The sequence below is a fragment of the Ursus maritimus genome, unplaced genomic scaffold, assembly GCF_017311325.1.
Source record: "Ursus maritimus isolate PB19 unplaced genomic scaffold, ASM1731132v1 scaffold_25, whole genome shotgun sequence".
Classification (NCBI taxonomy): Eukaryota; Metazoa; Chordata; class Mammalia; order Carnivora; family Ursidae; genus Ursus; species Ursus maritimus.
This window is the reverse complement of record NW_024425008.1, coordinates 9,932,291-9,949,313: the sequence shown is the minus strand read 5'-3', so window position 1 is coordinate 9,949,313 and position 17,023 is coordinate 9,932,291. Positions and strand designations below refer to the sequence as shown.

Sequence of the window (17,023 nt, the reverse complement as noted above, 5' to 3'; positions counted from 1 at the left end):
GTACTAGAAATTTTTTTTTCTCTGAGACTGCTAGAGCTAGTCCTTTTCTGGTCTACTGTCTGCGGAAAGGCTAACATTTGACTAGGAGCGATTTCACATATATTTCTGGAGATGAATGGTAGAAATCCCTGCCCTCGCATTTGGAATGCCAAAAAAAGCTTAGGAAGTACCCAAATGCTCGTTTTCCTCTGGCTTACAGGAGAAGTTTCTCTGAGCTCATCCTTTTGCTTTTGCCTCAGTGGATTATAGGCTCCAGATTTACAGCTTAGACCCCATATTTTTTTAATCCAATATAATTTGTGTCTAACCTAGCAAGGTGGATGTCCAGATTCAGGTTTTGGAAGGAATATATGAATTTTTTCAAGGTATTTTCTGAATTTTATTGTATTTGTGATTTTTTTGGGTTGCTTTCAATGAGATATTGAGGCATTTTTCAATCTGAATAAGACATTTCAGGATAAAATAGAGCATAGACCATCGAAAGGAGTAGCTTTTATTAGATTTCTGGGACGCAGAGCAGTTCTGTGTGTTTATCAAGATACACTTCTTTCTCCTTTGCTGCCACCTACTGATTCACATATAAAATTGGATTTTTGCATGCTGGAAATTCCTTATTTCATGGCATTCTTTGACGCTGTTGGTATGTTTTCTGTTGTTTCCTTTGGAAAAGTATAAGATTGGTCTGCTCTGATTTTGGAAGATAAGAAGAAGTGGGAGGAAAATTTTCCCCCTTCCAACATGGGTCAGTGGCTGAGGGCCTGCATATTAACCAGCAACAGACCTAGTCAGGAGAGAAAAGACAGAGTGTATTTACACATAGCGCTCAGTACTCAGTCCATCACTGGATACTCGGGGATGGGTTACTCCCTCAGTAGCCAGAGATAAAAGGTGTGTATGGGGGAGTTAGGGCTGGAATGGGAAGATATGGAAAGTTCTCTCGGGCCCTTTGTTGCGAGTGGCACTGGGCAGTCTGTCTCCACAGGAGCTGAATTCACAGACAACTCCCTCTAAGGGAAGTGGTATTTTCCGGAAGCTCTGTTTAAGTCAGACAACAGAAGTTGGCGTAAGGTATCTCTCTGCATCTTCTTTAGCTTAAATGTTTTCATTAAAATAATCTTTATACCAAGTCTGGGGGTCTGAGTGGTTCCCCCTCATTTCTCCCATCTGAAACTTCAGGAGAAGTTTCACACAAAGAGGAAGCACAGTTGATGCTCTGGATTCGGGTTAGGTGCTTCCAGGTGAGAGATCTGCAAAGGGAAGAGGGCATGGATTCGGACAGGGAAACAGATAGACAGACAAAACTAAGGTTAATGGGGATAGTAGACTAGAAACCTAGTTTTTGAGGCCACAGGGAAGCCAGTCAAGATTTGTAGATGTTGGGCTCAGTGCGTCTTTAGATGATGGAGTGAGGACATCAGTGCCTCCGTCGTGGTTATTCCCTGGAGCAGAGCAGGGCCGATGTGGGTGTTTGGTGAGCTTCCTGACTGGCCGAGGCTGTTGCCCCAGTAAGGCCTTTGAAGTTCTCAGCAAGTCATCTTGCTCTAGCTTGCAGGGCTTTGTGACAAGACAACCCAGAGTCTCAGTAAGGATTTGGGCAGTCAGGTTTTAGTTTTCAGCGACACCAAGTCAGCAGGATGGGAGAAAAATTGGAAACATTAGTTACTAAAAAAGTGTACAGGACAAATATCATATGATTTCACTCCTATGTGAGTTTAAGAAACAAAACAGAGGATCATAGGGGAAGGGAGGGAAAAATAAAATAAGTTGAAATCAGAGAGGGAGACAAACCATAGGAGACTCTTGACTATAGGAAACAAACTGAGGGATGCTGGAGGGGAGAGGGGTCGAGAGCTGGGGTAACTGGGTGACGGGCATTAAGGAGGGCACGGGATGCAATGAGCACTGGGTGTTCTATGCCTCTGAAACTAATAATACAGTATTTGTTAATTAAATTGAATTTAAATAAAAATTTTAAAAAATGTGCAAGACAGCAGGATTCATTTATGAAGAGGCGAGAAATAGCTCAAAGACAAAGAATAGGACTAGAATCTGATAACTCACAAGGGTGGGTTATGTTTCCATTGAAACATAAAATCTCTCTCCAATCACCCCCATTTTGATCAAAGATAATCAAAGTAAGATTCCTCTTCTTCACAAAGTAAGTCTAGTCTCATTAAATTTGGCCTAATTATTTATGTAAATGCAGTGAGAATGGTAGTTGACCAAATAAACCTTTTTAATGTTTGCTTTGCTGGAGTTTTTATGGAGAATCTCAGATTGGGCTTTTATAAACCTCTAGAGGCTAGGACGCCAAGCCAGTAACTAGTCATCATACTTCATCTGCAGTACCTATGGATTTGGGTAAATTTCTATCTTTTTGAGGTCACCAAAATATTCTAAGCTTCTTGGGCTGTCCAGGAAGTGACATTTCTTATTTGCTTATTGGCTGGGATTCCCATAAGCCAGGTACCAGGCTGGTTCTTCCAACAGGGCTTTGTAAGCATTGGCTCCTTCATGTCAACTGTAGTTCCTTGAAACTGTCTAGTCACATCTGATTCTATGCACATACTTCTAAAATATGACACTCCAGTCAAAACCTTGGTGACATAACCAGTTTTTCCAATTATGTTCTAAGACAAGGAGAACAGATTCTTCTTGAACTTCTGCATTAAAGTAAGAATACTCATTAAGCGTTTCTGAACCTTGGAAGGATCAGATGGGGGGAGAAAAAAAGGCAAGTGTTTCATTGTTGTTTACAAAGATGTAATCTACTAAATTGTTGTGAATTATGGATAGCTTAAGAAAAACCTTATATCCAGAAAATAGAACAGTAAAGAGCCAGCAATGCTCCAAACTAAAAACAAAACAAAACATTAAAACGATAATGGTTCTTCATCAGTTCATTCAACCCCATGTAATTAATTTTCGTTCTGCTTAATCTTGGGTTAGCAGTTGTATGAACCCATCAGATTCTCTACCGGAGTTCTGGAATCCTTTCTCAGGCCAGGGACATATGATGCCCTCAGAAGCCTGTACCCCATACTCCCTGTCATAGTCCTTTCCATGGGTCTCGGAGACAGTCCTTTTTGCTGAAGTCAAAGCATTCTGTCTAGTGGCTGATTGCAAGAGCTTTCAGGAAAGCATCCGAATAAAACAGCAACAATCCGTAAATGATAAAAGACTTAAAATGGCTGTAATCAAAGATCTGATGAGAGTAACTGGAATTATGATCACATTGTACTGTTGTTGTCTGCTATCGGGCGAAGCAGCATGAGGATATGTCATGAGTAGGAAGGGCATGAACAAATTTCTAGAAATTTCGTAGAACTCCTGAAGTGTTTGTATTAAAAACATTTACCTATACAAATATAAGCTAAGGAAGGTTAAACATCTCTTTGTATTTGATGATGCTTTTCGTGCAATTCAATGTATCAAGTAAGCCTGGTTAGTTTAACATTTTTTTTAATAGAAAAAAAAATCCTTTGACATTTTTCTAGAGGCCCTGTCAGAAATCTCAAAGTCAGTTTGAGATCGAGACTTTATTTAGGATTTGATTTTGGGAAGGGAAAACATCAAAAGTTGTCAAAAATGTTAAAAGGTTTAAACATTTGATTAACCAGGATCATGGGGTCACTGTGAAATAATACTTAGTTATCTGTTTAACCGAAATGACAATAAAGATTTCAAAAGTAAATACAGGTTGTAACCTGATTATAAAAAAAAAATTAGCTTTTTTAGCTTTTTTTTTTTTTTTTTTTTTTGATTGAGAAGACTTGGTTCTCTTAAGTAATTGAGGACATGATAAAGACAACATAAAGCACAGAAAATTCTGGTAAGACACAGAATCTTTGTTTCTTAGACACATTACTGAAAAGGTAAAGAAAAGCCTTTTGCAATTTCTTATTAAGACCGACCAATAACCCAAGAAACTTTGTCCTTTTTAGAGAAAGAAAACCAAACTTGAGTTTTGTACTGGTACACTATTAATACTAAAGCTCATTTAAAAAACCTTATAATAAATCCATTCCATCTTAGCCATTTTGACAACATAAGGTAAGATTCTCTCTCTCCTCCGCCCCCCCACCCCCCAGCCCCCCCCACACCCACACCATCCTTTACAACTTTTTATTTCCATTCAGGTTGTTGTCCTTCACTTTCCTCTTTTTTAATCTGGGAGGTCTCACACAACCTCTAAAAATGACTTTAGGACGATATTACTCTTTTTGTCCTTAACAAAAGCACATCGAATGTTCCTTGAATATTTTGCATACAGAGTTTTTTCCTTGACTCTTATTATTGCTAAGAGTTTCACTTATAATCTTCAACACTTAGTAGCCTCTAGTTTTCAGAGAAAAACAGGAGTTAGAGTTGCCAGTCACTTACCAGTATTTTGTAGCATATTGGCAAATTTTATGAATGTACTACCTTGTAACTTCTAGAGCTATATGCTTCATAGTATAATTTCTCAGTGTGGCAAAAAGAACATATTAACAGATCGAAGTATCTTTCGTCTCTCTGTCAAAATAAGAATCCAAAAGTAGATGACCTTATATTGAATAATTAATGTTTCAGTGTTTTGTCTTATTTAGAAATGATCTAGATATTCGATGAATATCTATCATTTCACATAATTTAGTATAACTTTAAATTCAAGCTGCCAGAAAGATTTTGGAAGCTACTTTTTTTTTTTTTTTTAAGATTTATTTCTTCATCTTAGAGAGAGACAGAGAGCATGGTGGGGGAGGGACAGAAGGAGAGGGAGAAAATCCCCAGGCAGAACACCCCTCCCCCCAGCTGAGTGTGGAGCCTGCCACGAGGCCTGAGAGGGTTACTACTGGAGTGTTTCTTCAGTGCAGGAAGCCTCTTTTCCAATGTCCTGACTGTTTATGGTATCTGCAGGCATCTCGAGATGAATAGGGGAGGCTTTGGGATTGGTAAGAAGCACGGATGGGCTTTGGGATACTTCTAGGACCACAATTATATTTTCACAAAGATCCAATTAGTAAGGCGAGGACAGTTATTTTTAATTCTTCAAAGAATGAGATGGCAGCCTTGGTAATAGCATTAATTAAGGAGTTGGCCTCCCTGCTCAACTGCATTCATTTGAATTCTTTATATCAATGCGAGAAGATTTCCAGCTAAGCGGGGAAAACAGAAGATTCCTATGTTCTAAGGCGCGTAGATTTGGAGCTGTGCGCCTCTGCAATATTTTTACAAATTGTTTGGCAAAGGCTTTAAGATGTCTTCCCTCCCTCTGAGTACATCATTCCGCTTTAGCCCAATTAAATTTCAGAGGGAAGGCCTTTATAATAGGCTCTGAATATGGGCCTCCAGCTGGGTCATTCGCAAGAGGAGGAAGCGGAGGGGAGTTCGTGGTGGGGGCAGATTTTAATTTTGTTCTAAATCTAATTTCGGTTCTAGAATTTTGCTAGTGGAGTCTTCTAGGGCTGGCTGTGATCTTTTGTGTGTGTGTGTGTGTGTGTGTGTGTGTGTGTGTATCTTATCAATTTGATCCTCCCATATTGGTAATAGGACATTTGTTCAGGGTGAGAACTCTCTAGAAATCCTTTTAAGTATAACAACTTTTCCAAATCAAAGGATCCATTGTCTGGCTGTTGACAGTTTAGGAACAGCACAGAGATACTTGTGCTAAAATGTGACTCAAAACCAGTAGGCCTTGATGTGGCTCAACCATAAATTACACGGCCAAGGTAACCTCAGCAGGGATACGCGCCACCCCATCAGCATTATCGGTGTTACTTCTCCTGAGTCCATGTAACTAACAATAACAGCGCAATCCTGGAAATGTAGTCACTTCCTGAAAATATCGAGTCAGTCATCTAGGATTTTGGACAATATGATACCAAGTAGATATTGGAGTTTAAATGGAACTGATTTATTTGTTTTGAATAACCTAGAATTCTAGGTTTAATAACGAAACATTTAAAATTGGATTCATTTAAAATAAAAGGGTTTCCCACAAAACTTGTGTTACATGGTGAAGAGTCAGGACCAGTCAAGCCTTTGTTACTTTGATATGCTTGATAAGAATGTAAGATCTTCATCTAAAATTGGAATTATAAACAGAGCCCAAATTTGCAATTTAAATGTTTTTCCCCGCACGCGAAAATTAATATATTATCTTAATTAGTAAAAAGGTTGTCTTTTTTGTTTGTGAGTTCAGCCCGCCTTAGAGCATTTTTAGGAAAAAAAACTATGGCACAATATGCAGCAAAGGGAAAAATAGTGCTCTCTGCCACTTTATTTTCCATAATGAAAAAATATTCGATGCAAAGTGTACAGTAGTAGAAATCTATCTTCCTTTGAAGCACAGGTGTAACTGCATATATTTGTAATGGGTTTGTCAAGCTTTAGAAATAATAATGCTCCAACAGTATGCTCATCTTGTTAGGAATAAATCTTGGGAATTTTAATTCACGTGTGATCTGGAAAGGCTGCAGGAGAATAGTTCAAATTCAGTCTCTGATTGATATTTGGACCTATTTATAACTATGGTTTCCTTTTTTTGTAACTAATGGATCCCGGTGGTTTACAGATTCTTACAAATCTCACTGTGAAGCTACTTGGCCCAGGATTCAGATGTAATGGATTGTGGTCTTTCTCTGTACCCATTTCCTTTAGGAAGTCCTTAGAGTATAATCTTAACAGGTGCATTTTGCTCTTTTCCCCTGTGGCTGTGGCAACGTCTTCAGGTTGGAGGATACTGGGATAAATCCTGCAGCACAGTGACTCAGTTGAAGGAAGGTCTGAACCGAATCCTCTGCCTGATCCCCTACAATGTGATCAGTCAGTCTGTGTGGGAGTGCATTATGCCGGAGTGGCTGGAAGCCATCAGAACAGAGGTCCCAGATAATCAGTTAAAAGAATTCAGGGAAGTATTAAGGTGGGTAAGTAGTTTAATGAAGTCACCATAATTGTCATGATGTCTAACATTTATTGAGCATGTAATGTGTGCCAGGCACTGTGGTAAGCATTTTATGTAATCTTGTTTACTTTTTAACAACACAATAGAGAAATCTGAAGGTGCAAAAGGAAGTAGTTGTTATAAATTGTGCTGAGACGACTTGGAATTGTTCAGAAAAGATTTTGTTCTGTGGAATAATAGGACACCATATTGTTTGCTGATTTTCAAACATAATTATGATTTGGATAAAGTGGGGGAAGTGCAAAGGGAAAATGTTCTTAGATTCTGGGGAGCAGCTCTAATTCCTTAAAATGCATTCTTTCTGTTGAACTTTGTGGGAGTATAAACACTAATGTTATTAACAACTGCATGAACTCTTCATATCTTTTCTAATGACATAAGCTATTATAGTAAAATGAAACATGATCATCACGTTCAAAACACCGACCAATCAAAAGTGTTTGGCTCCCCCAAATAAGGTATAGTTAAAAATGCAACAGTAGACCCTAATCCATGCCCACTGGTCATTTACTTCTATTGGCTCTGCTTTACAGCAAAATGTTTGACATTGAGCTCTGTCCTCTACCTTTTTCATTGGAAGAAATGTTTGGCTTTATTAGTTGTCGCTTCACAGGATACCCTTCCTCTGTGCAGGAACAAGCTTTACTTTGGCTTCATGTAAGTAAATGATACTTTTAATCATTTGGGGCAATAGTTCATAGCCAGCGAACTTGAGATCCCTGGGTAGAGGAGCAGGAAGTTACTGCAAAGAGTCCATAAATTCGCACGTTTGCTGAGGACTGTCTATAGACGAATAACTCACTGCACAGATGAATAACTATATTTCAAATATATGTGGCTATAGTTATGGTTAATAAAACACAGATTTATACAATACTATTACTGAATTCATAATTGCTTTGGTCCTTATGTATTTTTCCATCAATAGTTTCTAAAAGTATAATAGCTATCTTGTGGGCATTCTGATAAATCTTTTCATATGAAATAGGTCCTTTACTTGGAAAGGTTGAGAGCTACTGACTTAGGGAGAGCTCTTGCTGCTCCCTCAGCCTGGAATACCTTTCTCTGGTCTGCATTTGTAATCCAGCTTATCCTTAAAGCGCAGCTCAAAAATTATCTCGTCTATGAAGTTTGCTGCTGTTTCACACCCCCATTTTCCCTTCAGAATTCATTATTTCTTCACCCCCAGTGTTCATACAGGCTCTTTGTGCCAATGTTATTCTGTCTAATATTTAGTTCATTTTTGTCTCTTGTCCTGATTGCAAATGCCTGGAGGGCAGGCACCAGGCAGGCCTTTTTCATGTTTGAATTCATGCCTCCCTTCATCCTTGCCTCTCAGCACCTGGCTCATTAGTGGATGTTCCTAAACATTTACTAAATTGAGTTGAATGCTTGACAAAAAGTTTGGGCAGTTTCAAAACAGGAGGACAGAGTCCGTGTTTAGATTAGCCATGGGTGCCATTACATTGCTGAGTCACAGAGGGAGGTGATACCAAAAGCTTTTCGAGTCGTGAAGATGCCTTTTGGGGTTCTACACTGAGGAACCATATTTTTCACAACTGACAAAGAGTAAAGGGACCTTTTTTTTTTAAAAGTCACCTTTTGGACACTTTTCATACCCAGGTGGATCTCAGTAAGATAATTTCTCATTTTAGGAAAGCCAATCCTTCCATAGATGGCTAGGTGTCATCACTCACTTACACACCCTTTAGACTGAGTTATGTCGGGGTGAGCACACAGGGCCACCAGCCTCTGGTCTCACCATGGCGAGAGCAGTTACACCTGTGTGTTTTACGGACAGGGCTTTCCCAGAGTGCCAGTTTGAAGACAGGGTGCTGCAGCTGAAGGTTTTAAACCACTGGTGTAACCATTTAGGGAACAGTGTGAACAGTATAGTGATTGGAGTTGACTGATTTAATAATTAACTGTGGAAACATTTATAGAGTCCTCTGTGCCAGGCACTGTAATTGGCACTGAGATGAAAATGGGATAAGAAATGGTCCTTTCTTCATACTTCCTTTCTTCAGGGAGCTCACAGTGAGAGAGATAGTATCAAACAGTCGGATATAGTATCAAGAGAGAGAGATAGTATCAAACAGTCGGATATAAAAAAAGGCGACAATGGCTCTAATGTATATGCAGATTTCAAACTAAGGAAGCAGAGAAGAGGGATGGGTTAATTCTGTCTGAAGGAGGGAGGCACCTATTTCTAAAAATTCAGTACAGATAGAGAGTAACTTGATTTTGGCAGGATACCTGAGCCTGCATCGGAAAGCAAGATCAGACGGGGCAGTCAGATCAGAGGTGGGGATGGGATTGCATGCAGGTTACACTACTCGAGAAGGAAGGTGGTGAACTAAGGCACTATTCTATGGAAAGGAGGAGACAGTGTCAAGAGATACTTAGAAGTTTTAGTGGAAATAACATGGCGATTTGTGGGATGTGGGGAGCGGGGAGGATGGAAGGTTCAATACTAACTTTGATTTTTTAGTATGAAAAATTGAGGGTGGCTGTGCTGATAGAATATACGTAAGGCTAAGTATCCTTATGTTCAATAGTCCACTTTGGGAAAAAAATGTTAAATGCAGCGTTTTTTTTTGTTTTGTTTTTTTGGGGTTTTTTTTGGAGTTTTAAAGTTTGTATTTTTTTGGGGGGGCATGTGCCTTTTTTCCCCCAGGTCTTATCGGAGTTAGACATCATGGTTCCACTTCAACTATTGATAAGTATGTTTTCTGATGGAGTTAATTCTGTTAAAGAACTGGCAAATCAAAGAAAATCAAGAGTCAGTGAACTGGCAGGGAACCTTGCAGCTCGAAGGGTAATTATTGCCACAACTGTTTTTGTCTTACATGTTAAGGTTTTGTTAATTCTGTCTGCTCCAAAAGTAGCATCATAATAAACTTCTCTGAAAATGCTTTCATCTCATCTCACTCTGTTCATCTTTTAAACACATTAAATCATAGAAAATATTGCTCTAAGATATGGTTCATATAATCTGTGGTCAATAAATTATTGAGTTTCTCTCTTTCACATACCTATTAGCCGTCTTTCACCCTTGATGAAAACAAAAAGAGTTAGCTTTGAGGTATTATTCCTTTTTATTTTTGGTCTCCTGGTGAATAAGAATTCTCTACCAGCTATTTGGCAGATGAGTGCTTCACTTTGGGGAGGAGAAGTTGGGATGTTTTGTTCTATCATGTTTTGAGAAGATGTGATCATCTGATGGTGATGATCTGAGTGATGCTGTCACTATGGACCAACTGAGCCCATTTTTTTGGACCCCTTTGTACCTTTGTCAATAAGAAAGTCAACATAATCTGGCCCCAAGTGTAGGAAAACTATTGGGACTATTTGATAATTTTTCTGCGAAGCACCTGATAGAGCTTCTGTTGATGTGCTGACATTCCCAGACCAGGAGGGGTTCTGGGCAGGTTCGCTGTCATGTGATGGTAGGCAGGGACTATGTTCAACTTGCCCTTGTCAGCCTCTCCATACCATTTTTCCTACTGTCATTCCTAGTTGATATCTAGGGATTTGGAAATATGCCAAAATCATGGGGTCATAGTTCGCACCCAGTTCTCTCTTTTGATTTTAATCGTTACTTCTTTTCTCATCTGCCTCATAGGAACCAGCTGGCCAACATTTATATTTTGTTTCTTTTTTGTGTAACCTTTAATATTAGTGACTTAGTTGGTGCCTTCTGTGCGATGTATTCACAATGAACAGTATCACGTAATTGTGTAAGGCATTTGGAGAAGAACTCATTATGCTCATTTTACAAATACTTAACCTGAGGTTCAGTGGGCTGAAGTGATTTGCCATAGATAACACTGTCAACATCCAGGTATTCTGGCTCTTGATGGGGTATTCTTTTTTTTTTTTTTTTTTTTTTAATATGGTGTTCAAGGAACTTGCTGGTTGTTAGATCTTTAAGAGAGAAAATATGATTTCACAGTGATATACAAACAGACATATCAGTCAGTGTCCTGCTACAGAATTTGTTCCAGATGGTTCAAATGAAAAGACCTTCATGGAGATTCTGCCTATAGAGTTATGGGGAAGGTTAAGGGAGCAGTAAGGGTTGGTGGTGAGGCACCTTGATGCCAGTAATAGCTCAGTAGGAAACCGTTATACCCCCAGAGCTGAAGGAACAAGGGAAAGAGTTCCTGGAGCGCACTGAGAGTTGAAATTTTAAGGAAGGGGGGTGGCTGGAAGAGTGATGGAGAGACTGCCAAGGATGTAGTATCAAAGCAGTCGGGGTGGGACATATATGTCCACCTCTCTCTCCTTCAGCTGCCGGCTTCTGCTGGTTCCTTCCATTGACTGCACCGAACTGGAAGCCAGCTAGCAAGAAAGCCAGGAGAGACTCTGTCCTTGGCATCCTTGGGCATAGAGCAGGGCAAAGAAGGGCAGTGAGGGGCTTGGGTTAGGCAAATGGACAATAACCAGTACAACAGGTTCGACATATACTGTTTACCCACAGTCGTTTAATAATTATAATAGCCAGTTGCCATTCTTCTTTAACCAGTCACATTAAACTGAGATGTTGTGCTTATGATTCTAAAACTGATCTTGTAATATTTTATTTTTGTAAGGTCTCACTTTTCAGGTTACGGTTTTATAGTAGATGCAGACGATTTAGTTTAATTGGCAATGTGAATGGGATGAACAATATAATGACAAAGACAGCTACCTTCATTCTTCAGTGTGCTGATGTTTCATTCACCTGGCAATTAGTCACAAAGTTTGGATGATTTTATTCCCCCCCTTTTTTTAGACATGAGTCCCAATGTCAGTGATTTTATTTCTTATTTTTATATTTTGAGAAGATCCATACTATTTGGAAGTACTAACACTATTGACTAAGGAAGGAAATCAATGCGACAGCTGGAAATACCTCCTGTGAGACCCCAGATATTTTATCTAGCCATTTTAGCTTCTGTGAGTTCACTTATGTGTGTTGATGTTCTTTCTTCTAGGTGAGTGTTGCCTCTGATCCTGGCCGGCGAGTTCAGCACAATATGCTGAGTCCATTTCATAGTCCTTTCCAGAGTCCATTTCGGAGTCCTATGCGTAGTCCATTTCGTAGCCCTTTCAAGAATTTTGGGCACCCAGGAGGAAGGACTATTGACTTTGATTGTGAAGATGATGAAATGAATCTAAATTGTTTCATCCTCATGTTTGATCTTCTCCTGAAGCAGGTAGCTGAAGCATGAGCTTCCTTTAGTTCAGAGGTGAAGAATAAGGGAAAGCATAGTATAGTGATTCTTGCTATGTGTTGGACATCTTCATACTTATGAAATGATGCAGTATCACTAAAGACATTTTGCAAATGCCTTTCAGGATTCCTTAAAGAGTCTGAAAAGTACTGTGTGAATATCTGCAATGATGTTGACATATGAGAATGGATGTGAATTTTAGAAACACTAAAGCATCATTAGAATTGATTCTGTTAAACAAATTAGGTGAACTAACTGAGTAATGCTATTGTTGGGAAGAGCAAGGTATAGCTCTAAAGTGATGGGCCGATTTAAATATATTCCATAAATTGATTTTTGAAGGTAATTTCAGAAGGGAGATATAAAAGTTTTTAATCAGGAGAACATTTCTTCTCAACTTTTTATTCTGAAATAATTTCAGACTTGTGGAAAAGTTGTGAGAAATGTACAAAGAATTCCCAAATACTCCTCCCCTCGATTGTCCAGATAGTAACACTTATCATATTTCTTTCTGTCTCTCAATCTGTATATGTATGTATGAATTGTAGAATTTTTAAAATAAACATTTGAGGCTAAGTTGCAAATATGATGCCCTTTTGTCCTTAAACACTTCAGAATGTATTTCCTGAAAAATAAGGACATTCTCTTATATAACCAAGTACAAAATCAGGATCAATCAAAATCAAGAAGTTAATATTGTTTTAATGCTATTATCTATTATCTGACCCACAAAAATTAATCATTTTTAAACTGACATAATAATTATATTTTTATAGTAAAAGAAAAAATGTTTTTGATCTAGGACACAATCCAGCATCACTCATTGCAAATATTTGTCCTGTCTCATTAGTCTTATTTAATCCAGAGCAGTTCTTCAGTCTTTGTTCATCTCTCATGTTCTCGATATTTTTGAAGAATGCAGTCCAGTTATTTTGTAGAATGTCCCTCAATTTGAGTTTGTCTGATGTTATAAATCTATTTGGGTTAAGCATTTTTTGGCAGTAACACCACTGATGTGATGTTATATCCTCTTCAGTGCATCATATCAGGAGGCACATGGCATGATAATGTTGCCTTACTGGTGGTGATTACTTGGTTGAGGTGATTTCTACCAGATTTCTCTACTCCAAACTCACTATTTCCCCCTTTGTAATTAATAAGTAACTTGCAGACTGAGATTTCCTGTTCTCATCAGACTTTCACCTACTAGTTTTAGCATCCAGGGCTGATTCATGCCTGGATCAATTATTATGATGAAAGTTACCAAATGATAATTTTCTAATTTCATTATCTTTTAATTTATTAGCTGGCATTCTACTGAAGAAACAGTTTCCCTTCTCTCCCATTTCTATATTTATTTGTTCATCTTCTTATACTTGCATGTACTCATGAGTTCTTATTTTATTCAGTGAGTTAAAATCTATTACTATGATTATTTTTATTTTGATGCTCATATTATCCCATATTTGACCAGTGGGAGTCCCTTCAGCTGGCTCCTGTGTTCTTTTGACATATAACACTTCCTTAATTTCTGGCATGACAAGATGTTCCAGGCTCATTTTATATTTTCCTAGCCCCAACCTTGAAATCAGCCATTTCTCCAAGGAGCCCTGGTTCCTCTTAGTGGATAATGGATAATGGTATTTAGAAACCAAGATCTGGACACTAGGTGAGGAGCAACATTTTTTAAATGTGTAAAATCTCACAAAATGATAAGCTTAAAAAAAAACCTCTCTTTTAAATGTCCAATGTGATTTAAAAAATAATTCCCATTGTTTGTCTTGTGTTTATATTCTTTTTAAAAAAAACTGTGGATAATAATATATATTCATGGTCTATAATCCTTGTTATCTTCAAATAACTTTATATTGTTGTCAGATAGTAAAAATTATCCCCAATTAGTATGCCAATGGAATATTGGACAAAGGACCAAATTCCTTCTTTTTTTCTCTTTCTTTTCTTTTTCTTTCTTTTTTTTTTTTTGCCTTATTTTTTTGATGTCTTTCAGATGGAGTTACAAGATGATGGGATCACAATGGGTTTAGAGCACAGCTTATCAAAGGACATTATTTCCATTATAAACAATGTCTTCCAAGCCCCCTGGGGGGGTTCCCACACCTGTCAGAAGGACGAAAAAGCAATTGAGTGTAACTTATGCCAGTCTAGTATTCTCTGCTATCAGCTTGCTTGTGAACTCCTGGAGAGACTGGCTCCTAAAGAAGAAAGCCGGCTGGTGGTAAGAAGTCAAAGAAATGAGATGACCCGTGTCTCATAGTGATAATGACTGCAGTACCTGGTATAATGCGGTCTTCCTCCAATATCATCGTGTGCTCCATGCTGGGTTATGTGTGAGACTGTTCAAAAGAAAGTTTTGCTGTTCCTTCCACCAACTAATGCTCCTGGAAAGGGATATGAGCTGGAGCTACATTATACAGAATTCTTGAGTCTTGAATTAGGAATGTGGTGGATCCATTCATATAATTTTCATAAATACAGAGCGTTACTGGTATTCTCGAAATAACTTTTATTACAAAGTTCACTTAACAGTGAATACTACAAAATATACATATCAGATATTGAGTAAGTAGGTTGGATACAGATATCAAGAATTCCTAGGTAACCCTGGTTTGTAAAACCCATTGACTTCATCAACAGTAAAGACTTCATTTTATTTTCTGCTTTCCAAGCAAGTGATTTCAGTAGGGAACAACTAATATATACCACACATTAGCTACTCCATACATTAGTTATTCCCTGTTTAGCCAGTTTTCATTTAAGACACATACACATACCACCAAAATAGCCTTGCGCCATCAAAGGGAGGTGAATCTGAATTATTTGGGCCAGTGTTTGCTATCTTCTCTATTTCTTCCTTTCCCCTAATGTTTATCTAAGTAGAAAGTGACTTCTTTTTTTTTTTTTCTCAAAATTTTATTTATTTGAGAGAGAGAGAGGGAGCATGAGCAGAGGGAAGGGCAGGGGGCGAGAGGGAGAAGCAGACTCCTGCTGAGTGCAGAGCCCGATGCAGGGCTTGATCCCAAGACCTGGAGATCCTGACCTGAGTCAAAGTTAGCTGCTTCACCGACTGAACCACCCAGGTGCTCTATAAGTAGAAAGCGACTTCTTTTTTTTTTTTTTAAAGATTTTATTTATTTATGTGACAGAGAGACAGCCAGCGAGAGAGGGAACACAGCAGGGGAGTGGGAGAGGAAGAAGCAGGCTCCCAGTGGAGGAGCCCGATGTGGGACTCGATCCTGGAACGCCAGGATCACGCCCTGAGCCAAAGGCAGACGCTTAACGACTGCGCTACCCAGGCGCCCCTAGAAAGTGACTTCTTAAAAAAAAATTTTTTTTGAAGTATAACATACTGGCAGTAAAGTGTTTCTTCAGTTTTTAAATACCTTTCTGCCTACTAAACTTGTTCATCCTACATGTCGCAAAATTACCTCCCTGGGCTATGGTCTTTCAGTGTTGTCATTGGATACTTAACTAAAAAACAGTCCTGGATGATGTAAAAACAAATTAAAATCAAGACACTTAGAGTCTAATCAGGGAGATGTTTAAGTAAATGAAAAATCATTAGTGTGATGAGCGTGATGGAAGCGGTCTGGACAAGGGAGCTATGGGGGCAGAGGAGGGACAGCAGATCCAGCTTGGAGGCGTGATAAGGAGGAGAGAGCTGCTGGGCTCATATTTGAAGGAGCAGAGTTAATGAAATGAAGGCGTTGGAAGAGAAGAACTTTCGAGACCCAGCAAACTTTCTGTGTAAGTGATCAGAGGAAAGCAGGGAATGATATGCTCAGGAAACCAGTGGCAGTCAAGTGTTGCTAGCACGGGGAGCAGGATGGGAAGGAATTGAAAGCTGGGTCAAGCAAGACAGACTCGGTCTTATTTTCCCATTCATTAAGGGCTCTGCCTGCCAGACTCAGAAGTTTGGGTTTTGTCTTGGTGAATGGGGAAATCCTGAAGAATTTAATCAGGGTGGTGATACGATTTAATGACTTGGAGAAAAGAGGGTTTGGAGGATTTGGACCCTGGGGACAGGCGTCGAGTCAAGATGGTTAATGTGGTCCCTCAGAGAGGAAGTGGGGAAGTCTGAATTAAAGCAGTGGTAGTGAGGATCAGAGAAGGGGCAGGCCTGGCGGATTTTTAGGCAAGCCAGTCAGCAGTGTTTGGTGTTTAGCTGGTGTTGAGGTATGGACAAGTGGAGGGCAAACCTGTGTTTTCTGGCTTGGGAGCTGATAACGCTGCCATTTATAGAAGAGTATTACAGTAGTAGAAGTGATTTTTTTGATAGGAATGGTATGATGCAGGCACAGTCAGACATAGCGGGTTGAGATGCCTTTTAGATACCCGGGGCGGGGGGGTTGTCATGCCCTGTCAGGTGGGTCATCGGAGGAAGGTCAGAAGTAGATAAAAGTTTGGACCTGCCAGCATATTGTGCTGGGATGTGTGGAATGAGAAGAGAAATGCTAGCTAGCCACGACTAGCATCCTGGGAAGGACCAGCTCTTAAGAGGGAAAACAGGGGAAGTGAAGATTAGAAAGAAATTGAGAAGAGGCCAGAGACACAGGGGAAAAACCGAGGGAGAGCAAGAACTCCAAAACCAAGGAAGGAGGCAGTTTAGAAAAGGAAGGGATAACCGGTCATGGCAGGAGAAGAGAGGAAAAATATTGGACTGAAATGTATCCAGGAAATCCTGAGATGGAGGGTCGGTCCTCTGTGCCTTTGGGGATGGGAGTGGTTTAAGAACAGAATCAGCTGAGGATATGGCTGCGTCAAGCACAGACTTCTGTTTCAGGGAGGGAAGGAGAGGGTGAAGAGGATGGAGACAGACGCCCTGTCCCCTGCCCTGTCC

At 39.4% G+C, this 17,023-nt stretch overlaps 1 protein-coding gene across 2 annotated transcripts in view; it reads left to right on the top strand.

Annotated features, from left to right (window-relative positions):
- The window catches only part of UNC79 (unc-79 homolog, NALCN channel complex subunit), a 185,738-nt gene that overhangs the window by 60,731 nt on the left and 107,984 nt on the right, over positions 1 to 17,023 (top strand). For both annotated transcript variants that reach the window (XM_040641500.1, XM_040641499.1), the window contains exons 12-16: positions 6,714 to 6,904; positions 7,480 to 7,603; positions 9,624 to 9,764; positions 11,926 to 12,147; positions 14,174 to 14,401. In XM_040641500.1, coding sequence (XP_040497434.1) covers positions 6,714 to 6,904; positions 7,480 to 7,603; positions 9,624 to 9,764; positions 11,926 to 12,147; positions 14,174 to 14,401 — 906 coding nt within the window. The remainder of the gene's footprint in view (positions 1 to 6,713; positions 6,905 to 7,479; positions 7,604 to 9,623; positions 9,765 to 11,925; positions 12,148 to 14,173; positions 14,402 to 17,023) is intronic.